General features: G+C 52.6%; 2 protein-coding genes across 4 annotated transcripts; both read right to left on the bottom strand.

The window, feature by feature from the left end:
• Window positions 1–2,559: 2,559 nt before the first annotated feature.
• On the bottom strand, window positions 2,560–4,175 carry LOC144338632 (cancer/testis antigen 1-like). 2 transcript variants are annotated; one of them, XM_077988996.1, is made up of 3 exons: window positions 3,785–4,175; window positions 3,080–3,212; window positions 2,560–2,850 (listed from the first exon to the last, which is right to left on the bottom strand). In XM_077988996.1, the coding sequence occupies exons 1-3, from the start codon at window positions 4,032–4,034 to the stop codon at window positions 2,712–2,714; spliced, it is 522 nt and encodes a 173-aa protein (XP_077845122.1). In that variant the 5' UTR covers window positions 4,035–4,175; the 3' UTR covers window positions 2,560–2,711. The 2 variants fall into 2 exon arrangements, with proteins under 2 accessions (XP_077845122.1, XP_077845123.1); XM_077988997.1 differs by having other exon boundaries at window positions 3,080–3,209; window positions 3,782–4,175.
• A 2,689-nt stretch (window positions 4,176–6,864) lies between these two features.
• Window positions 6,865–14,501, bottom strand: LOC720490 (olfactory receptor 10Q1-like). 2 transcript variants are annotated; one of them, XM_077988985.1, is made up of 3 exons: window positions 14,195–14,480; window positions 13,548–13,652; window positions 6,865–11,713 (listed from the first exon to the last, which is right to left on the bottom strand). In XM_077988985.1, the coding sequence occupies exon 3, from the start codon at window positions 11,545–11,547 to the stop codon at window positions 10,528–10,530; it is 1,020 nt and encodes a 339-aa protein (XP_077845111.1). In that variant the 5' UTR covers window positions 11,548–11,713; window positions 13,548–13,652; window positions 14,195–14,480; the 3' UTR covers window positions 6,865–10,527. The 2 variants fall into 2 exon arrangements, with proteins under 2 accessions (XP_077845111.1, XP_077845110.1); XM_077988984.1 differs by having other exon boundaries at window positions 7,153–11,713; window positions 14,278–14,501.
• Between the last annotated feature and the right edge of the window lie 8,693 nt (window positions 14,502–23,194).

Here is a 23,194-nt window from a genome sequence, read left to right on the forward strand (position 1 = left end):
CTCCAGCCATCCGGCCGTGGGATTAGGGTGGCCGGCTGCACCTGGGCCATGTTTGGGCAGAGGTGGCGGGACGGGGTCATGGGACAACGAAACTAAAGACTCATGCTCTGGGTGAATGAAACCCACACTTGTGGACCAGGTTGGGGAGCCCTATCTGGAAAGAGCTGGTCCCTGTGCCCGTTCTCCTCCTCCCTTTCCTCCTGGGACTCCCTTGCAGGCTCACCCCTCCCTATTTGGATTCGTATCCACAGAAGACTCCTTCACTGCTTTTTCTACCATCACAGCTTTTGAGGGCTTATCAGCAAGGACTCAATCCCTGTCTTAGTCTATTTGTGTTGCTATAGAGGGGTACCTGATGCTGAGAAATTCATAAAGAGTTTTATTTGGCTCATAGTTCTGCAGCTATAGGACGGGTGGTGCCAGCATCTGCTTCTGGTGAGGGCCTCAGACCGCATCTACTCCTGGCGGGAGGTGGCGGAAAGCTGGCATCGCATGGTGAGAGAGGAAGGATGAGCCATTCCACCTGGAATCTGGGGTGAAGTCAACTCCAGCAGAATCAAAACTGCTGAAGGGAAAGGGAGGGAGTGGTTCTAGGGGAAATATGGACACTGGTACAGGGGAACAGAGGTTGGCTGACAAAACCAAAAGATGCCCTCTGCTGTGGCACAGACATGTCAACACACTCAAAATCCACTTCCAATGTTTTGAAAGAACAGGACTAGGAGAGATGGTTTCTTATTCGAGCAGACTCTTCTTTTACAAAGTAAAGACGTGTATTTCCAAAGTAATACATGCTTGATGAAAATATTTCAGCATGGAAGTCTGAGGTTTAAAAGGTGAAGGTTTTATTTCCCTAACGCTATTGTCCAGCGATGAGCACTCTTGAGCGTGGAGGTGGCTGTCCAGGGAGTTACTGTGCACATCCCTACATGCTCACATGGCGGGAGCACACTGCCAAAACAAGAGTGTGCCATAGCCTATATGCAGAGATCTGGTGACTTGTTTTAACCTCTTTCTATGCTAGTACCCGACTATCTACCATGCTCTCTCTCTAGCTTCCTCACACTTTTCCCCTGGGGCAGTTGTGCAGTGATTTATTTAATTTTTCTGCAGCTGATGAACATTTACATTCTAAAAACTATTTACGTGATGGTGTCATTAAGATGCTGGTGGATTCGACCTCACTTGCCTATCCAGGAGTTTCTCAGATGGATTCCTCAAGGTGGGTGAAAGGGTATGCACATTTTTCCCTTAATAGAAAATGCCAAATAAATGTCCAAATAGATGCTACTACCACTGCTACTGACAGCGTATGAGTCCTCGTTTCCAACTACAGCCTTGCCAAGCACTGGAGATTGTCAACTAATACTTTAATCTTACATTAAAATATGCTCTGGTCCCACTGAATAAATCCTGAAAGCAAGACTCAAAGGGATCTTGTTTCCAAGCAACTTAAGAGCATCCCAGAAGACAGCTCAAGAATATGTCTCTTTTGCTTTGACAAACAACAGCCACTTTCCAAACTAGCTCTGCCCAAGATGGTGCCAGCGTGACCGCCCGGTAGACAAGGCAACTCAGCAAGTCACAGAGACCCCGCAGCTGCCTGCTCCCTCCCCTGTGTGCCATTCATGCCAAGTCCCCCATTAAAAGGCCCTGCTTTCTGCCCCCAAAGGGAAGCAGTGCCCTTAAAGGCAGGAGCCTGTACGTCTTCCCCTAAACCAAGCATGGCAGAAAGTCCGTTTCTTAATAGCAGACATCGCTCTTGTTCATTGGACTCTGCAAGCGGTAAGAGAATCTGCGTTTTGTTAACATTCCGTGTTTACAAACATTTTACGTTGTTCACATTATTACTATTATTATTATTTTAGAGACAGGGTCTCGCTCTGTCGCCAAGGCTGGAGCTCAGGGGTGCATTCATAGCTCACTGCAGCCTCGAGATCCTGGACTCAAGCCACCCTCCCACGCCAGCCTCCTGAGTTACTGGGACTACAGGTGCCTGCCACCACGCCCTCCACCCCTAATTTTTAAATGATTCTCATAGAGACAGAATCTCGCTACATTGCCCAGAGTGGCCTCCAATTGCAGGTCTCAAGCCATCCTCCCACCTGAGCCTCCCCGAACGCTGGGAATACAGGTGCGCGCCACCATGCCCGGCCCATATCACATGTTTAATGGTGAAATGATAATGCTGGTTTTATGCATCTGTTCAAGCACATGTTTTTGAAGCATTTTTAGAAAGCACAAAAGCTCATATATGTTCAATGAAGACAATTTGGGAACAAACTTAATGCTGAGCTGGAAAAACATCATACATGCTACTGTCATATATTTAACATATAAATGCAAGCATATTGAGGAAAGTATTCTAAAATGTCCACAGTACTTAAAGCTGAACGGCGGGACCCAGTGGCTTTTCATTTTCCCCCATTTCCCAAATTGTCTTCCATTACCTTGTGCTACTTCAATCTCTGAATCCCAGAGCCTCCCCTGCAACCCGAGGACAAGGGCACGCAAGTCTGAAGGTGCCTTCGCTCGCCGAGAAGAGACTCAGACACGGAATTGTAGCTCAGTTTTATTTCCTACAGAAACAAACATGTAAGCCGGCCTCCTCCAGCGACAAACAATCAGGCCCCCACAATGAAGTGGCCGCTCGTGCAAGGACCATCCCCTAGGGGAGGAGGCACGACCTAGGAAGGGGCACCAGGCTGGGCTTAGCGCCTCTGTCCTGAGTGAAGCAGAGCCAAAAACACAGGCAGAAAGCACTGCACGATCCACATCAACAGGGAAAGCTGCTGGAGACAGGAGCTGATGGAGAGCTGGAGTTGGCGGTGGTCTGCAGCAGTCAGTCGGCTAAATGTGAGGGGCGAAGAACATCAGGTTAAAGGCGACACCTCTGCACCCATCTCCCCGGGCTCCCTCGGGTGGCGGCGGACCTGGTGTACCAGGTCTCTGTTCTGAGACCCTGTGCTTGGGTGTTCCCAGGTCTCTAGCTTTCTACCCCTCCGGGGAGGCGGATCCCAGCCCCCAACCCACCACCATCGTCCGCCCAGTCCCTTCCCTGTCCTGGTCCCGAACCGACATAAACAGTAGGTTGCCGGACACGGTGAAGTCCTTCAGAACCGCCCCTGGTCGGGGGAGCGGTGTGGCATCCGGGGACAGGACCCTGCGGACCAGCTCCGCTTCCATGGGCGATGAGAAAGGCATCGTGATGTTCCCGGTGGGGACCCGGTTAAGGACCTTGGACTATGCCTAGGACTTGGCCGGTGCCCATCTCATCCCCACAGGCTGTCTTCCCACGCACTGGCCCAGGTCCTGAAGCAACCCCACCCAGCTGTCTTGATTCCCCACTTTCCTCTGTTGTACCCCAAGCTGACTCCTGTGTGCCCTTCCAAGGCCCTCCCCACCATGACCCCTGCCGCATCAGCCGTCCCCCCATCACTTGAACCCCCCCAGCCCCATCCAGCCCACACCCCAGCCACCGGCTCCCACCTTGCACGCTTCCCCCCAACTCCTGATCCTTTCTCATACCCAAGACCCCCTACCTCCTGGCGCTTTGCCCGTCACCCCATCGCCCAGCACCCACCGTGCACACGCTCCACCTCCCATCCCCCACCTGCTCCCTTCCTCCGAGCCACACCCCCCCACCTCCAACTCCCAGCCCCCACTCCCCCCCACCCGGCCCCTTACCCCCATCTCCCAAACCCTACCTCCTGCACCTGGCCCTGCCCTCCCCCACCTCCTGGCCCTGCCCCCCACCTCTTGACCCTGTTGCCCCCAACAGGATACAACTGAACCAGGCGTCTTTCCGCCCCCCTGGCCCCGCACTGGCAGCTTCCATTCTGTGCAGAAGCAGCACTGCCACGCGGCACCCGTGGGGCGCCTCCTCCCGGCCCCGAGGCCCTTGCTGCCCCTGCACCCTGGGGACCTCCGTCGCCCGCAGCACCCGCCTCTCCTGGGCCGCCAGGAACGCCAGGGCCTCCTGGGCCATCAGCATCGCCCGCCGCACCCCCTGTGCCCTGGCCTGCGGCCCGCATGGCTCCTGGGCCTCTGTGGTGTGCTCAGAGACAAAGTCAGGGCCCACGAGGACGCGGAGGCAGTGAGGCTGCAGGAAGTTCCGCCCCCTGGCGTGCGTGCGACTGGCAGCCTGGGATCCTCAGGGCGCCTGCGCACAGGGGTCCTACTTCCGGCCCTGAGAGACCCTGGGCGAGCCCTGGAGCACGTGACTGGTTCTCCCCGCCCGCCCCACCCCAAGAGAGCCCGGGCCGGAAGGTGGCCACGATGCCAGCCTGGACCCCTCACCCCTGAGCAGCCGGCTGTCCGCCGGGCCCTTGTCCCGGGAGCCCTGCAGGGAGTCAGGCACGGCGGGGCCCAGCCTGTCCCGTCCCCCTGGTCTCCCTCACACCGAGGAGCAAGGCGGGCCTGGGAACATGGGGCCAGGGCTGTGCGGCCATCGTCCCAGACTCTGCCTGCCCTGCCTGTCCTTGGGGGAGTGCCCAGGACAGACCCCGGGGCCAGGCCTCTAACTGGGTTCAGCAGCTTCGGTCCCTGTCCTGGTCGCCCAGCCAGGTGGGGGAGCTGGAGCTGCAGGTCGGGTGGTTCGGGGGTGGCCTCCCGTCACCCAGGGGCTCCCTGGCCCCAGGTCGGGCCCCCAATCACCCAGGGGCTCCCTGGCCCCAGGTCCAGCCCATGTGGATGGGAGGCACCAGCGGGACCAGAGCTGGGGGAGGGAAGGGAGCCAGGACTCCTTGAGGGGACCCCATAGTTCCCTTGTCTCCCAGCACAGACCTCATGGGATCTCCCTCTCTCCCTCCTTCCCTTGCTCCCCTGGCGGCGTCGGAGGTGCGGAGGGCCCTCAGCTGGGAGGTGACCCTGTGGTCTGCTGGCCTGCCGGGTGCTGGCCTACTTCTGTGTCTGGAAGGGCGTCAGATCCACAGGAAAGGTGCTGCGAGAGGTAGGCAGGGGTGGGGGTGGCATGGTCCTAGGAGCTGGGTGTCTGTCTCCACACCCTGTTCACAAGTCTGTGGGAGGAGAGGCTGCACTCCTCCATCCCGGGTGTCTGGGCTGCTCACCAGGCCAACTCAGGCCTCCCACATCCTGCACCCTGGGCTGGGCATGAAACCGATCCAATCGTCCCGTAGGCTGTTCTTTTTGATAAACATAGAAACTGACCCTTCTGGTCTTCAAGCTTGAACCTTACAGTTGTTTTATCTGAATTCCTTCCTCAGGAAATGACCTTGGGGCCTCTCAAAGTATCAAAGAACCGAAACTCACCAGATCGCATCCAGGCAATGAGATGCTGGACCCCCTCATTCATCAGGATTGCTTTCTGGGCCCTCCCGAGTTCCTGTTTTCCTACACATTGGTGCCTTTCTTCCCTGCTATATAAACCCTTAGTTTTAGTCAGGGAGATGGATTTGAGACTTAACTCCCATCCCCCGGCTGCAGCACCCAATTAAAGCTGTCTTCCCTGGTAATTGTCTTCGTCTCAGTCTTTGGCTTTCTGTGCGGCCAGCAGCAGGACCTAGACCAAACCCTTGGTATTTTGGTAACATGCACACCCCCAGGAAAGGACCCCGGACACGGCTCCCACCTCTAGGCTTAAAGCGAATGCACTTCCCGCACCTCCAGTCTTCCGTGTAGCAGCTTTTACCTACGTATGTCTGTGCCACATCCAGTCCTGAGACAGCTGAGTGACCCTGAGAAAGGCTTCCCCAACACGGGAACAGAGGCTGGAGGGCTGGGGCTGGCAGAGGGCGGCAGGACTGCGGGGACATTCTTAGAGCGCTAAAAAGTCAATGCAGACGCAGCAATAAAAGCATGCCATTTTCCAAAGCAGGCTCCGGCTTCCGCCTCTGCTGCTTTAAGAAGGGGTTGGGGTACAGGAGGTAGGGGGAACCTCCTCCAGCTGGAGCTGATGCGGTGAGCAAGGCTCTGCTCTGGAGGCCTCTGCAGCCGGCACCCTTCTGGGGACTGGGAAGGGAGCAGGGAAGGCAGCAGCCCAGGGAAAGCCTCGTCCCCCTGGAGCCGAGGCACTTGGCGGGAGAGCAGGATGAGAGTGGGCTGGAGAGCAGCCACACTGGCGGGGAAGGATGGGTGAAGGGATTCCACAGGTGTCTAGAAAGCTGGAAAGAGCTCCTTAGCAGGTCCAAGCCCCAGGTGTAGGGGAGGACCAGATGTGGAGGACAAAGACCATTGTCCAGGGGGATCTCCAGGCGTTGGCATTATTGGGTCCTACTGAGATGGGGCCGTCAAGGAGAAAACACAGGCTGTGTGTGGCAGGGCGACAAATGAGTGCTGCTACCAAGCTCTGTCCTGTTTTCTATGCACGTCTCAGAGCCCCTCCAGTGACTGTCATCTCCGGCGTCCTCCTGCACCTCTGTGTTTGTAGACATCTTCTCACATTTCAGATCCTGCTGAGCCTCTGGGCCCCCTGCACGTGCCTTCTGACTCTCAGCTGCTGGGATGGGCACCTCTGTGCCCTGTGCCAGCGCCCCTCCTGCAGCTCCCGACACATCTCCTTTTTTTCCTGTGCCCTGCACAGGGTGGGCCTGGAAGCTCGGGGGAATTTGTACCCTTGGACACAGCCCCCCACTGATGCGGCCAAGAGTCACTGGATAACTGTCTTAGTCTCTCACCCTTTGAAGGACAACTCTGAGGTGCGGCTGACTGTGGAGCGAATGAAATGGAACGGATGCACAGCGATGAGTGTGGACAAAGGAACACCGACTTCTCAGGCTGCCGATACGTATCTCAGTAGAAGCACGGGGGAGGGGGAATGCTATATAGAGAAATATTGCTATAGTGTCTGAAGAGTTTAGAATGTATTGACCTAATATAGACACAATAAAAGTGAAAACATTGGAAGAAAATTTAGATGAACTTTATTTGATTGTTGGAATGGAAAAGACTTTCTTTCTTCCTTCTTTTCTTTCTTTCTCTTTCTTTCTTTCTTTCTTTCTCTCTCTTTCTCTCTTTCTTTCTTTCTTTCGTTTTTCCATTATTATACCTTAAGTTCTGGGGTACCTGTGTGCGATGTGCAGGTTTGTTACATAGGTATACATGTGCCATGCTGGTTTGCTGCACCCATCAACTCGTTGACCCAGCAATTCCATTACTGGGTATATACCCAAAGGATTATGAATCACTCTACTATAAAAACACATGCACACGTATGTTTATTGCAGTACTGTTCACAATAGCAAAGACTTGGAACCAACCCAAATGCCCATCAATGTTAGACCGGATTTTAAAAATGCGGCACATATGCAGCCATGAAAAAGAATGAGTTCGTGTCGTTTGCAGAGACGTGGATGAAGCTGGAAACCATCATTCTCGGCAAACTAACACAGGAACAGAAAACCAAACACTGCGTGTTCTCACTCATAAGTGGGAGTTGAACAATGAGAACACACGGACACAGGGAGGGGAACATCACACACCGGGGTCTGTCGGGGGTGGGGGGCTGGGGGAGGGATAGCATCGGAAAAGACTGTTCTAAGCCTACTAGCAATGAGAATAATGATAACCAGTAACATTTGTTGGGTGGTTACCACGTCCCAAACCACTGTCGTAGGCACTAGACAAGAATCAGCTCATTTATCCAGAAATACACCACATTTTCATTGTCGTTATCCTTGGCGGCGAGATAATGGTTGGTTTTTTATTTTCTCTTCCAAACTTGCCCACATTTCCTCTTCTTTTACAGTGAACATGTATTACCTTTATAAGCAGAAAATGATTAAGAAAGTTATTCATTACTTGCTGTTGAGGAAAATTTCTAATGAGCTCCGGAGTGAGCCAGTTTGCCAAAGTTTAAATTAGCCTGTTCAATTCACTGGAGGCCGTATTTTTCCTCTGAAACTTGTTCTAATTGGCACCTTTTCTTGACGCAATGAGGCGGACGGTGCCGTGATGAAGTCCCTGAAGTCACCAAGCCTTGGGCCCCACGCTAGACACCACGGGGCCGATGTCGCCTGGCTCTCCCGGTTGTCTCTGTGGCTTTCAGCCACTTCCAAAAAACCATTGTTTCCAAATTCCTTACACGCAGTTCATCCTACCTTGAAAGTTATTCCTCCAGAGGGCTGTTGATAGTTTGCTTCATCAGCATTTTGTCACTACCACACAATGAGATTTTCTTTTTCTTCCACACCTTGGGGGCACTCATGAAGAACACATGTGTGCTTAAACACAAAACGTACCAGGGCCCATAAGAGCCCCTCCTCTCCAGAGGGCTGGTCCTGGTCCACACACGCTGGCAGTGATAGCCTTTGTGTTTCCGAATCAGAGAAGACTTGCTCGGAATGGATGAAATGTATTTGAAATCACATTTGGCATCATCTGGAATGGCGAAGCTTCAGAGGTGACAGGGCCAGGATGTCCATATTCAGAGAGGGCCATCGAATTAAAGTTAAGCAGGGGTCTCTTTGCTTGAATTCCGGAGTTTCAAACCAGTACAGTCATGTGAGCTTGGATGGCCTGTAGGTACTTCCAACCCAACCTGACCCCAGCCGACCTCACTGCCTGTCCCCCGACTCCCGGAATGGCTTCCTTCTGCTTCGTTCTCTGTCTTGGCGACACGTGTTTCCATGGCCCCGCACTCTGTCATCTCACCTTCCGTCTAATCAGTTTCCTTCAATGTGTCGTCTCCACCCTCCCCAGGCCAGGTCGGCATCATCTCTCACCTATATGATGAGAACAATCTCCCCCGCTCTACACAGATTCCCAGCCCCTTTCCCAGGAATTTGGCCTGAGTGGGGCGGTCTAAGTGGGGATGGTGTAGGCTGGCCTCATGTGGACCAGGGGGAGGGCCCAGCCATACCTACCAGGGCTTGTGAGAGCGGCTTGTTTCACCCTGTGGGGGTCATTGCGGGCTCTTGTGTCGGACTCAGGATGGGGGTCTGTTGGGAAGCCCCGGCTGGCCTAGTCCCCTGGCCTTGAGCCTTTGGTCTTCTCTGAGCGCCCACCCGCCATCACTTGAGGACAGTGAAAGGCAGCTGTGTTGACCCTTTGAGCAGCATGTGGCCGTTCCTAGGTTTGGTGGTAGGGGTGAGTGACCCTTTCCTGTGCAGGAATGGCGAGTACCCATTGTATGACAGTGATTTGTCTTAGTGCCTAATAGCCCAGCCTACTTTGTGAGCTCCATAAAGGCAGGAAGCTTGTCTGGAGCTTTTCTGTATCCCCAGTGCCAAACCCTGTACTGGGGAGACAGGAGGTACTCTCTCATTCTTTCTTTCAAGAAATATTTCCTGGCCGGGTGTGGTGGCTCACACCCGTTATCCCAGCACTTTGGGAGGTCAAAGTGGGAGGATCACTTGAGTCCAGGAATTGGACACAAGCCTGGGCAACATAGTGAGATTCCCCCCGTCTCCTCAAAAAAAAAAAAAAAAAAAAAAAAAAAAACACAAAAGATTAATATTAATATTATCCAGGAGCAGTTGCACACACCTGTAGTACCAGCTGCTCTGGAGGCTGAGGTGGTAAGGATCATTTGAGCCTGGGAGGTTGAGGCTGCAGTGAGCTGTGATCACATCACTGCCCCCCAGCCTGGGCTACAGAGTGAGATCCTGTCTCTAAAAGAAACAAAGAAGTGTGTCTTCCCTGCTAAGTGTTATGGTCGAGGGAAACTCAGAGATCCAACCACTTGGCCAGCCTGTGGAGTGAGAGTGGGGCCAGCAAACACATTCTTGAGATCATTACACCTGACCTTTGTCCCCGAGTCACAGAGGCCTCAGCCCGGCAGGATATGAAAAGTTTCTGTTTCATTAGCAACTGGGATCTGAAGCCATTCCTGTGCCAAAACTTGGGGGGCTCACCGTTCAGTTCCGTTACCGCTTATGGCGCATCTATTATGTGCCAGGGGCTGGGGTGGCAGAGACCTCGAAACTGGTTCTCCCCTTCGAGGAGTCTCCAGCTCAGCCGGGGAGACAGACCACCCATGGGGCTTCTGGGAACAAGTGGCCCTTTCACCGACATTGGTAGGATGAGGAGGGGTCAGCTGCACTGGGAGCAGAAGTGGGGCCGAGCCTGACACGCCCTTGGAGCTGCTGCCTCGGATTACACTCTCGTGTCTCAAGCGATCATGATGTCGTTTTCTGGTGACGCAGGGATTCTGTTTCCAGGCTGGCTCTGCCTTTCCATCCAAGCCTTCCCTAGTTTGGATCTGGGAACTCCTTGTGTTTCTAGCCCTGCTGGTTGTTTGGTCACAGAAGCAGCTGGCTTAATGTTTCATTTGGGCCATCTGAGGCCCTTCTGCCTGTCAGTGTCCACGTCTCTGCCATTGCTGTGGGTGCTGGATGGAACTGTCCACCCCAGACTTGCTGCGTCTCAGCAAACCTTCGCATCCCTTCCGTCTGTCTGGCCACAGCAAAGGGGGCAGTGAGTCCCAGGTGCACTCAGAACCACGGAGAAGCCCTCAAAGGGAGGGGTGGGGCCGCCAGGTGCATCGGGAGACGGCTGGGTTCTGGAAAGGGAGCCAGGCCGTTCTCAGAGGGCTCTGCCTTCCCCTTCAACTCGCATGGGGCTGCTGCTTCATGGACTGTGACTGTGCGGAAGTCTCCCAAGGGCACCCTTGACTTCCTTGTTCCTCAGACTGTAGATCATAGGATAGAGCATGGGGGTGACATTGGTGTAGATTAAGGACACAATTTTGTCCTGGTCGGGGGCGTAGCAGGACTTGGGGCAAATGTAGATGAAGACTGCACAGCCATAGTGAGGAAGCGAGACCAACAGGTGCCCAGCGCAGGTGGAGAAGGCCTTGCTCCTGCCCGCGGCCGAGCGGATTCTGAGGACGGCCGTGATAATGAATCCGTAGGAGAGCAGGATCAGCAGGAAGGGGATCAAGAGGATGAGCGTGCAGACGAGGAAGACAGCAATCTCATTGGCTCGAGTGTCCGAGCAGGCCAGGAAGAGCACGGCGGGGATGTCACAGAAGAAATGATTGATCTCGTGGGACTGACAAAAGGGCAGGAGGAATATCAGCGTGGTCAATGTGAGGGAGAGCGCAAAGCTGCCAATGCACGCCAGAGCCAGCATCTGCAGGCAGAGGGTCCTGGTGATGAGGAGTGTGTAGTGAAGGGGCTTGCAGATGGCCACAAAGCGGTCGTAGGCCATCACGGCCAGGAGGAAGCACTCTGCCCCGCCCAGGGCAACGAAGAAGTGCATTTGCAGGGCACAGCCCAGAAAGGGCATCCGCTGGTTCCTGGACAGGAAATTGGCCAGCATGTTGGGGACAATAACCAATGTATAGCAAATCTCAACGGTGGACAGGTTTCGGAGGAAGAAATACATGGGGGTCTGCAGGCAGGAGTCAATGAGGGTGAGGAGCACAATAGTTGTGTGCCCCGCCAGGGTGACAAGATGCATGATTAGAAACAGTCCAAACAAGAAGATTTGCAGTTCCGCCAGGTCCCCGAAGCCCAAGATAACAAACTCAGAGCTTAAGGTGTGGTTTTCCTGCAATCGGTTCATCCTACAGGCTGCCTTGTAGAACTGGGTTACAGGGTTTAGGTTTTGTTTTTGTTTTGTTTTTCCAGCAATTCTCCAAGTCATGAGAAACCCTGAAGCCCTTTCCAGGAATGGGAGTGCAGCCAGCTCTCGCAGCCCTCCAACCCTCTTTTCCAGGCTTAGCCCTGGGTTTCACTCCACCAGCTTTTCGAATTCTGCCCTCTGTTCGCTGAAAATGAGGAACTGCTTATGGGATGCCACATCAGTTCACCTGTTGAATTATTATCAAAATGAACCCAGATGAGCAAATTCTAAACACGAAGTTGTTTTTCCCAGATGCTAAAGACAATCTTTCTGTCAGCGCTGTTCTATGGTTTCAAGACTTTTCTGGGGCGGGGGCAGGGGGCTGAGCTCGAGGTACTAAATAGGTTTAGACACAGTCACCAGGCTGTAGGGAATTGCTGTAGGGTGTGGACACTCCTGGCTTTGTGCGTCAGCCACTTTGTCCTTCCCTGACTACCACCTCCAAACTCCCAGGGTTCCAGCAGCCGACTGTGAGCAGGACGCTAGAGCACAGGACGCTAGAGCGCAGGACACTAGAGCGGAAGGGGCCCAACCCACCTCGGATCTGCTGCCTCTCTGGCATCCCCAGTCGATTGGGTGATTTATCTCTGAGCCCTGTAATTCTTTGTTTACTTCTCTGTCTACTGCAACAGCCTATGAGCTCCATGACGGCAGGCACAGTGTGTTAATGCGGCCTCTCAAACCACGGCTGGCACAGATTAGGAGTGTCAATAAATGTTTGTTGGCTGGCCTGAAGGTGGCTGATGGTTGTAATCCCAGCACTTTGGGAGGCTGAGGCAGAAGGATTGTTTGAGGCCATGAGTTCGAGAGCAGCCTGCACAACAGAGTGAGACCCCATCTCTACCAAAAAAAAATTGTTTTAAGTTAGCCGGGCATGGTGGCATGCGCCTGTGGTCCCAGCTACTGAGGAGGCTGAGGCAGGAGGATCATTTGAGCCCAGGAGGTGGAGGCTGCAGTGAGCTATGGTCGTACCACTGTACTACAGCCTGGGTGACAGAGCCAGACCCCATCTCTCAATAAATAAATAAATAAATAAATAATATAAAAGAATAAGTGTTTGTTGAATGAATGTCTGTTTCTCATTTCTGCATTTTCTACAGTTAGTGTGGGGTCAGGCATAGAGTGAGAAGAGCAGAGGGCAAAGGGCGAGCCAGGTCACCGAGTGGGAGCGACGGGGACAGAGTTAGGAGAGAGTCAGGGAGGGAATGGTCTCAGGACAACAGGGGCTCAAGCACCCGGTGTGGGACCACACCCTTGGCTGGTCTGTTTCCCTGGAGTCTATCGGGGAGGCGTTTGTTTCCTCCTTCCCTTGGCAGGACCTGGCGTTTCGCCTGCCATTTCTCCCCGTGCGTCCCTCCATCCCAGCAATCTTAAAAGATTCTCGAGATTCAGCAAAGTAAGAATCAAGGAGAGTCCAGTGCCAGTGGAGCTGTCAACTACAGGAGCCATTTCTACTGGGACCACTGAGGCGCAAAGTGGGTTCAGCAAAAGCCGAAAACCCATTTTAATCGTGGTTTTGCTCAGCATAGGTGGTGACTGTGATTCCAGCTTTCCAGCCGCTTTCACATTGCACTGAGGATTACTCGGTTGTTTCACTCACCTGAAGGGCACCTGGAGTCTTTGAGCCGGACAGGTCCCCAGAGGGCCACGTGCCCACTCCTCGCCTTAGAGTACAGGGTCAGGAAACCTTCTTCCCTGGATGACCCACCTCCTGCTCCTGCCCCCGCCCCTGGCTTCTGCCCCAGGTCCCCTGTCCGGACGGAGCCCAGCCCAGCTCGGGCTTCCCCTCTGGCATCTCCTCTCGCTATGGTCACAGGAGCCCAGCCTGGAAGGACGGGCAGAAGGCAGGGTGACCGGCCTCCCTCCAGACAGGGGTTCCCTCCAGAGAGGGCCCAGCCCCCTCCTGCGACCCAGCCCAGCCTCCCGCAGTCCCTCCATGGTCCCTGGCCGGCCCTCCCTGCGGGTAGGCGAGAACCTGCTTTCTGGGTTCATGTCTGTCTTCCTTGGACTCGTGCCCTTGCCTGTAGCTTTGCCACATCAAATCATGTCCACTCTTTTCTCCCATGACAGCGCTGCAGAGACGTGGGGCGTGCTTTGTTTCCTTTGGGCCCTTAACCTTGAAAACACTGAAAGACACAAAAAGGAAGGTAAAAGTCACACGTCGTGCAAACACTTGAAAAGTAAGACGTGAAAGTCAGAGTGAAGGTTCCTGCTTCTTCCGTCTTTCCCCACTCTCCAGAGAGAACCATTCTTAGCTGCCAGGGACATTTTCTTCCGTGCTTGGTGCCATGCACGCAAACACACACTCACACACTCGCACACACACGCACACACGGGTTCCCACACATGCACGCACACACACATACACACATGTGCATGTGCACAAACACCCCACTCACCCACTGCAAACATTCAATGGGATCATAGTCTACAAACTTCCCACCCTTATTGTAGTGATTTAATTTGTCACTTAACGAAATGTCTGGGAGCGGTTTTCAGTCAGCACTTACTGGCTTACTTCATTCTTTGTAGCTGCTGCATTCCACAGTATGAATGTGCTCTAATTTAACTAATTGTAGACTAATATTAATAACAGAAAGTAATAACACACATAAGCAAAAACAAAATCTAACTAAAATAAATCATAATTTCATCAGACTTTGAGTACCTTGCTGTTGAAGTGGCTTCTGGCGTTTATTTTTTACCACAGCCCATGGCACCGAGCGCATCCTGGCATAGAGCATGGCATACCTGGCTTTTCTCACTCCCCTGAGCACTCCTGGAGAGGAGGCCTGGGGTGACCTGGGAGGGGCAGAAATCCGGAGAGCAGCCCTGTCTGGGAGACTCTTCCGTTGAGAACCGTCTGCTATCAGTGAGAATAGTCCATCCTCGGGTGAACAGTGGCGGGGCCCAGTGGCTTCCTGGAGCTCAGACGGTGGCTTTCCAGCCTGTCTGGACCACGGGGAGCAGCCCTCAGAAGGATTTGCTGGCAGCTCTTAGAAAGGGAGTGTCCTTCGAGGAGTCGCCAAGGTCTGCAACTTGCCTTAAATAGCGGCGAAGGCGGGACTCGGGAAGTCCCAGGAGAGGCCAGGAAGGCGCTGGCCAGCCACCGTACTGGGACTCACCCACTGAGGGGAGTGACTTCCCCAGGTCACTCAGTTCCTCAGGTTCCCAGTGGAACCCAAATCCCGACCACTTGTGTCTTATGTGCCAACCCTAGAGATGGCATAGGTCTGGGCAATGTTGCTTCAGTCAGATCTGCTGAAAAGGCAGCCCCCGCTGTGCAATTACCAGCGTGTGAATGGACCTCAGGCTGACTCCAGAGGCCAGAAATGCAGAGGGTTGGCTTGGGTGGAATCCCGTGCCCACGCGTTGCTAGAGAGACGCATAAAGTGGGCAACGGGGCTTGAGATTGGTGGCCTTTGAGACACCGCTCCCCCGCTCCCCCCCATACACACGCACACACACAAACTGCACTGGGATTCTGTGCTTCTCTGTAATAACTCGGAGGGGACATTCTTCGGGCTCTCAAGGCCTCCACATTTAATCTGCAAAACCACAGTCATCAAAGTGAGTGAGTCATCTTCACGGAGTGAGGTGGGGAATCAGAGTCAGAGAACCCGAGAATGCTACCACTCAGCTGACCTAACCTTCCACCTAACCCCATCATCACCCCAGGTGAGTGTAGCCACATCCCAATGACTCCTAACTGGGGTGCAGCCCAACGTCCAGCCCGCACCACGGTCACCCTCTCAGTAGAGCAGGACCGAGGTCACCGCTGCCCAGCCCAGTCAGGGTGCTCCATTTTCCCCTGCCTGCCAGCCACAGCCACTCTAGGCTGCCAACCCCGCATCTGCCACCACTGCCCTTTCCAGGTATACCAGTGCACAGGCCACTGCCACTGCCACTGCCACGCCTCGGAAGCTTCCAGTCCTTGGAGGGCCAGCTCGGCTTCTTACTGGAAACGACAAAACAGGAAACAGGACCCCCAAACAGCCCTGTCTGAGCTTAGAATCACACACTCTCCCCCTCGAACCACTCCAGTAGCTTCTGCCTCTGCCTCCACCCCCAAAGGGGCTCCCAACATCGCACGGTGGCACGTTTCCAGCCCCTCCACCTTGCTCTTCCCCCTTCCTCCTCTCGGGCATCTGTCTCATCTCAGCCACAGTTGCTGAAACAGAGCTCTTCTGCTTATAATGGAGGCTCAGGCCATGGAAACCCTATTGTTCTCAGCACCCAGGGAACAGGCTTTGGGAGGTGCCCTACGAGGGATCTTGCCTTGCAAGTGGGAAGCATGCGGGACTGTTCCGGAGTTGCCGAGACTTCCTGAACTGAGCCGGCCAACAGCAGAAACCCAAGGACACTGTGGGAGACAGCTGGCCCAGAGGCCCAGGTGGCATTGACCTGTGCACTGGTATACCTGGAAAGGGCAGTGGTGGTGGACGTGGGGTTGGCAGTCTAGAGTGGCTGCGGCCGGCAGGCAGGGAATGACGGAGTGCCCTGAGAGTGCCTGCTCAGGGAGACCTTGGGGCACCTTCGGCAGGCAGCTTTCCGGCCAGGATTGCCTCGGCATAGGGCCCTGAGGGAGGGGTGGAAAGGGAAGAAGATTCCAATAGAAACTGAACATTTTGAAAGAAAGGCACTGCAAATGACCCCTCAGTAACTGTGGCTGTTACCTTTGCAAATTTCTAGACATCCTAAAGCAGCAATAGCTCAGGTACCACAGCTCTGAAAATTACCCAGACTTTCTGCACCTCCCTCAACTTAGATATCAGTTAGAGATCACCAATTCTGATAGGGTTTGGGACGACGTGGGACTGAGTTCTGGGAACATAATTCTACTGGGATGGGACACTGGCTTGTCTTCTACATTTGGTGGCTGTAAGGCTGGGGCTAGATATTCCTGTGCATCCTATGAACTCTTTAAAGGGGAAAGTGACAGTGAGTTGGCATTTAAATAACCCAACTGCCGAGGCACTGAATAAACAGCACCCATTCCTGTGGATGGCGGTTTAGACTGCAGACCTCTGGGCCCACAAGCCATCGAGAGCATCTAGCTGAGTGGGAGCAGAGAGGAGGTTGGAGAGAGTGATTGGGGACTTCAGTTTCTTCCAACATTAGCTCACAAGATCAAAAGACTTTGGGGGGCGGGGGCCTGGGGTGGGGGGCAGGGCTTTTCTCTAATGCCTTTGAGCTTCAGCTTGCCGGGAGATTTAATTTTTATTTCATCTTCTTTTTTTGAGAAAGGGTCTGGCTCTGTCAGCCAGGCTGGAGTGCACTGGCACGATCACAGCTCACCGCTGCTTCGACCTCCCAGGCTCCAGCGATCCTCCCACCTCAGCCTCCCAAGTAGCTGGGACTACAGGTGAACGCCCAGCTTGTTGGGAGAAAAGCTGAGTGTTGGGAGAGAAGCTGAGGCAGGGCTTCCATGTCTGACATAATGTAAAAGTCTTGGAACATGTCCGGGGTCCAGGGTCTAAAACCCCTTGTGGCCTTTGGAACACCAAGCTCTGTGCTAAAGGGTGGAAGGCTACCCTCACGCACCATAATCTAAGCCCAGGGCGTGGCTTGGATAGAATCCAGGGCTCATGGCTCTGGAATGTGTCTAGACTTGCTGGCTCCTTGCTCCTTGCTCTCCCAGAATCAATTGTATCTTGAGTTAAAAGAATCTGCTCTCCATTATCTCAAGTAGCAGAGCATATGCTAAACCATCACAGCTGTAAATCATGTGCTTAATGCAGCAACGCTCCCTTTCAACCCCACATTCTCACCACCTGTTTCTTTGTTTGATCACCAATAAATTGTCTGGGCTTCCAGAGCTCGGGGTCTTTGCAGCCTCCATACACTCGTGATGGCCCCCTGGACCCACTTTCTCTCTCAAACTGTCTTTTCTCATTCCTTTGACTCTGCCAGACTTCGTCACCCCCACGACCTGGTGTTGAGTTCGATCACCCCAACACCGGCTAATTTATTTTTATTTTTGTTTTTGTAGAGACGGGGTCTCCCTATGTTGCCCAGGCTGACCAGGAGAATTTTGAACTTTATTGTCTCTGCAGGTAATTCTTCATGGGAGAGGGTTTACGTTTGGGACATGTACTATGTTGGCCTGTCATTGTTAGAATATCTCATAGACACCATTTGACCTTGTTGCAGAACCTCTGATGAGATATGGTGGGCAACGATGGCCAGAAATAATTTGGGATGAGCAAACAGAGTAAGGGGTAAACTTTTGGCTGTGGGTACACCATAGACTTAGTAGTTAAGCCCAATGGGTCAAGAGGTATGTATTTGACCATTTTCACACTGCTACTGTTGTAGGACTTTCTCCTCAGTTCAGCTAAAAACTGGGTTCTTGTCACATGACCAGGAAAGATTTGGCATGCAGACATTTTGAAGGGTGAGGGGTTATGGGATATATTGAGCGAAAAGGAAAAAGACTCTCAGCAAAGCCAGAGGGGCTTCTGTTAACAGGCCCCCATCTCACAGGTTGAATCCCAGGTTACCACACAGGAACAGGAGGGGCCAGGTTCCTCCCGCCTGGAAAGGGCACGAACTTCCATGGCGCTACCCTGTTCTCCCAGTGCCCTAGCCGGTTGGAGCTTCTCTGGGACTCCTTTCTACTTGGCTGTTTCACTATGAAGAAATACCCAAGACTGGGTAATTTATAAAGAAAGAGGAGTTCAATGGACCCACAGTTCCACATGGCTGGGGAGGCCTCACAATCATGGTGGAAGGCGAAGGACGAGCAAAGGCACGTCTTACATGGAGGCAGGCAAGAGAGCGTGTGCAGGGGAACTGCCCTCTGTAAAACCATCAGATCTCGTGAGACTTATTCACTACCGTGAGAACAGCATGGGAAAGGCCCGCCCCCGTGATTCAATTACCTCCCACTGGGTCCCTCCCACGACCCATGGGGATTATGGGAGCTACAGTTCAAGATGAGATCTGGGAGGGGACACAGCCAAACCATATCGAGGTGCAAAAATTTGTGAAACATTAGGTGTGCATGCTGGGGCAGTAACTCTTCTCTCCCCCAGTCTCCTCGAGGAAGGAGACGCCCCATGGAGATGCAGTAAAATACCCAGTTGGTGGGTGGTACCCATAGGTCCACATTTCTAGATCAAGTGGTTAATTTGTCAAAAGTTCTCACTGTGGGAGATCTGGCCTCTTTTTCCTTTCCTTCCTGCCCAGTTTGGTGGCAGGCAGCAATCCTGGGGATGTGAGCCTGTTCTACAGACCCAAAACCTTCCTCCAGTTGGGTCGCTCTAAGTCTAGACTAGGGGGCTTGTGAGGAATTAGCAAGCCCATTTGGCTCTCCTGACAAGTCCTATCCACCAAGGCTGCTTCCCCATCTGCTGGTACATTTGTGGAATTTCTCAGTTGGTTAGGAACCCTAGCAGGGAAGATGTGCTATTTATTGCCCCCCCCCACCTCCCCGCTCCCCCGATTGTCAACTTCAGTGCTAATGCTTGTAAATTGCTTAGGAATTCTGGTGCTAGATATGCAGGAATGCAATTCTGGTTGCCAGGAAGGTTGGTGGGGGGAGGCTCAGAATTCCTCTGGCTTCTTAACTACCACTTCTGGTTTTACAGCGAACTCTGGCCCCCCTCCGCTCACCATGGTGCTCCACGCCTGCCTGGAGGGGGTGAGGAAGCCACAGCTGCACCCACAGCCTCAACACTAAGCTCTGCTCAATGGAACCCTCTGCAAATACCAGGTTGAGACGTGATGAAGCCATCTGGTTGATCACTTTTTTGTCTCACTCGAGCTTACTCATTACAGTCCATTTGTGTTTTGAAATGGTTAGCTACAGATTTATAGATGATTTTTATTATTACCTTGTTTTGTAGTGGAGGCAACCACAAAGAATTCCATAGCTGCAATTGCCTGAAGGCACGTAAGTATTGGAATTCTGGGTCTGCCAGGTGCCCACTCACTTCCTTCCCTCAGATGCTAAGGCTCTGCAGATCTTGGAGCAGGTGCAGGAGGGATGATTTGGTTTGAGCCAGTCCAGATTTTGGAGTTCATGCGGATATCTTGTCACCACTTAGTTTTATTGTGGATGTTGCCCTCAGGTTTTGGTTTTGCTATCCTATTTCTCTCTCTCTCTCTCTCTCTCTCTCTCTTTCTCTCGGTTATGAATATACAAAAATGATGTTACAATCATTGATGTCACCTCAGAATCTAGAAATTGCATCACTTCTATATTGGAATAATTCGTAAGGATGTTTTAACTTTGATACAAGAAAACCATAAGCATTAGAACTTCTGGGTAAAATAGTGACCGGAGGGCAAAGATTTTTAAGTCCTCTCCCCAGAGTTACCCTGAAATGACAAATGAAACAAATGAAATATAAAGTGTAAGGGGAAGCCAGTTCATCAGCTAACTAGGAAACAGCAGCAGCCCCTCACCAGGAACTGAGGAATTTCAATCTCTCTCTCCTCTCTCTCTCTCTCTCTCTCTCTGTCTCTCTGTCGTAGTTCCAATCTATCATGGATTGGTATTTTTGTAAAAACAATAACATTTATCATACGATTAACTGAAAAGGATCCCAAATCCAAGCCCATCTACTTTATTGTTAGAGTCAACAGACACTCTGATTAAACAGATTTACTCCGCCTGCCTATACACTCAACTCCTGTACTTATTACAGGCTGGAAGCAGTTTCTGGATTACCGTCCACTTGCAGACTGTATTCATTTATTTAGAGCTGTCAGAACAAAATACCACAAACTGCACGGCTTAAAATGACAAAAATGGATTTTCTTGCAGGTTCTGGCATCCACTAGTCCGAAATCAAGGTGTTGGCAGGGCCGCGCTCCCTCCAAAGAGGCTCCCAGGGAAAAATCGTTGCTGGTCTCTCCTAGCTTCTGGTGGCTGGTGGCATTCCTTGATATTCTGTGGCTTTTAGACGCTTGGGCACATCACTCCAATCTCCATCTCTGTCATCATATGACCTTGTTCCCGTATGCGTCTGTTTCCAAATTTTCCCCTTTTTAATTAAGATACGAGTCCTATTGGATTAGGGCCCACCGTAAGGACTTCATCTTAACTTGGTTACATCTGCAAAGACCCTATTTCCAAATAAGGTTGCATCGACAGGTCCTGGGTTGACATGACTTTTGGGGGATACAGTTCAACCCGCTACACGGAGCATCCTCGTTTTGTGAACTTCACTTTCTGTGGCTCTCATGGAGAGGGTGCAAGACTAATTTAAAGGCAGGGGCAGCCTGTGGCTCCCTGCCTGTGAAAACACAGCATCTTGGCGAATCACACCCACTAACTGAGAGGGGCCTGGGTTGGAAGCAAGGTTGAGTTCTGCAGCAGCTGGAGGAAGGAGAAACATCTGGCCCCACCAGCACCCCTGGAAGTCCAGCTTTCTGAGAAGTCCACAGGAGTCTCTACTCCTGCCTTATACTGGTTACATGTGGCAGCACCGTGGAAAGGGCTGGCCACTGCCATGATCTGGCTTTCTGAGGGGGAATGTGCTGGGTCAGGGGGCACGGCCCCACCTCTCTGCTGCCATTGTCTTGCGCTCTTCACATTTTACCAGATCTCTTAGCTGGAAAGTAGAACCACAGAGAGTCTAGACTGTTTCCCTCTCTCTTCATCCTGCCTGAAAGATTGGAACACAGTGTGTCTGATGGAGCCTCCTTAACTCCCAATTTTGGTAGACAGAGACCTTCCTCTGTAAAGATGAGTGTCTTAGTCCATCTGTGTTGCTCCAAAGGAATAGCTGAGGCTGGGTCATGGATAAAGAAAAGAGGTTTATTTGGCTCAGGTTTCTGCAGACTGTACAGAAAGCATGGTGGTGGCGTCTGCTCTGCTCCTGGGGAGGGCCTCGGGCTGCTTCTACCCATTGTGAAAAGCGAAGGGAAGGTGGCATGTGCAGAGGTCACAGGACAAGGAAGCAAGAGAGAGAGAGAGGAGGTGCCAGGCTCTTTTTAAGAACCAGATATTCTGGGAACTAAGAGAGGGAGAGCTCACTTGCCACCATGAGGGCAGCCCCAAGCCCTTTGTGAGGGATCCGCCCCCCTGAGCAGAACACCTCCCACCAGGCCCCACCTCCGACATTGGAGATCAATTTCAACATGAGGTTTGGAGGACAAAAACATCCAAACTGTAGTAATGATCAAGCAGATGTGGCAGCTGGGATTCTGTGGGTCAAAAGAAGCAGAAAGCAACTCCACCAAGGTCAGGAAAGCATGGGACCTTCTAATGTGAATACTAGGTTTATGGGATGCGGGGTGGTTGTCTCTCAGAAGCCCAGGACAGGACTGCAGCTGAGTCTCAGGAACAAACTGAAGCCAGAGACTCAGACACCATCAAGACTTCCTCCCTCCCTGTGTCTTTCAGCCCCGTGGATCTGCTCCTTTCTTCCTTTTCTCTGAAGACAAATGTCTTCTGCACCTTTTCCCAGGATGACCGCAGCCAGCTCCCAAATTTACAGGTGTATTAGGCCATTCTCGCACTGCTATAAAGAAATGCCTGAGGCCGGGTCATTGATAAGAAAAGAGGTTGAATGGGCTCATGGTTCTGCAGGCTGTACAGGAAGCATAGTAGCATCTGTTTCTGGTGAGGCCTCAGGAAGCTTCCAGTCATGGCAGAGGGCAAAGGTGGAGTTGGACCATCACATGGCTGGGGCAGGAGCAAGGGGGTAGGGAGTTGCCAGATCTCATGTGAACTCAGAGAAAGAGCTCGCTCATCACCAAGGGGATGGCCCAAGCCATTCTTGAGGGATCTGCTTCCATGACCCAAACACCTCCCACCAGGCCCCACCTCCGACACTGGGGATCACATTTCAACATGAGATGTGGAGGGGACGAATATCCAAACTCTATCCCCAGGTGACAGTCAAGGTGTGGAGTAACTTGAAAACCCTCCTGCTCTAAAACATCATCAGGACTATCTCTCTGAGTCTCCCATATCCACTAAGAAGGAGCCAGAAGGGCCTTCTGGATGTGGTCTGCGTTGCAGTGTTGGCCGACGAGACAGATAGGAGGGGATGATGGGAATATGGATGTTAGCCAGTTCGAGCAAAGTACCGGCTCATGTACATGACAATGATCTCCAGATGCAGTAGCTCCGTGGGGACCTTGGCCTGTCTGGCTCTCTTCTTGCCCTTCCCCTGTGGTGAAAGCTGGCTCAATGACACCACACCGTCATGCCAGGTCACCAAAAGGAGACACAAGAAGAAAGGGACATGGCATGGAACGCCAGTCTAAGGGTAAGGAAACGACTTCCTCAGGATTGACCGGCAAACACGTAGCACCTTTCTTCTGCTGACTCTTTCCGTGTTTCTCTCTAGCCCATGAGCTCTCCAGTCTGGGACAAGCATGTGTTGACTGGCGGCAGCTGGGTCCCTAGTGTTCCCAGGAGTTTCTGCAATTGGGCACGTCGCTAGAGCCCTGGCCCTAGTGTCTGCTGCTTCATGGATGCTAAATAAATGGTGGTTGAATGAACACATATGAAAGCCAATGTGCTAATATGGCTGTGGGGTGGAAGGATGGTGTCTTTCAGATGTGAGCATGTATCTCCAGGAAAGGCTTTCCAAACAGGACAGACACTGAGCACGGGTTTGGGAGAGAGGACAAGTGTATTAGTCTGTTCTCATGCTGCTAATAAAGACATACCCAAGACTGGGTAATTTACAACGGAAGGAGATTT

The sequence above is a fragment of the Macaca mulatta genome, chromosome X (assembly GCF_049350105.2).
Source record: "Macaca mulatta isolate MMU2019108-1 chromosome X, T2T-MMU8v2.0, whole genome shotgun sequence".
In the NCBI taxonomy this organism is placed as follows: domain Eukaryota; kingdom Metazoa; phylum Chordata; class Mammalia; order Primates; family Cercopithecidae; genus Macaca; species Macaca mulatta.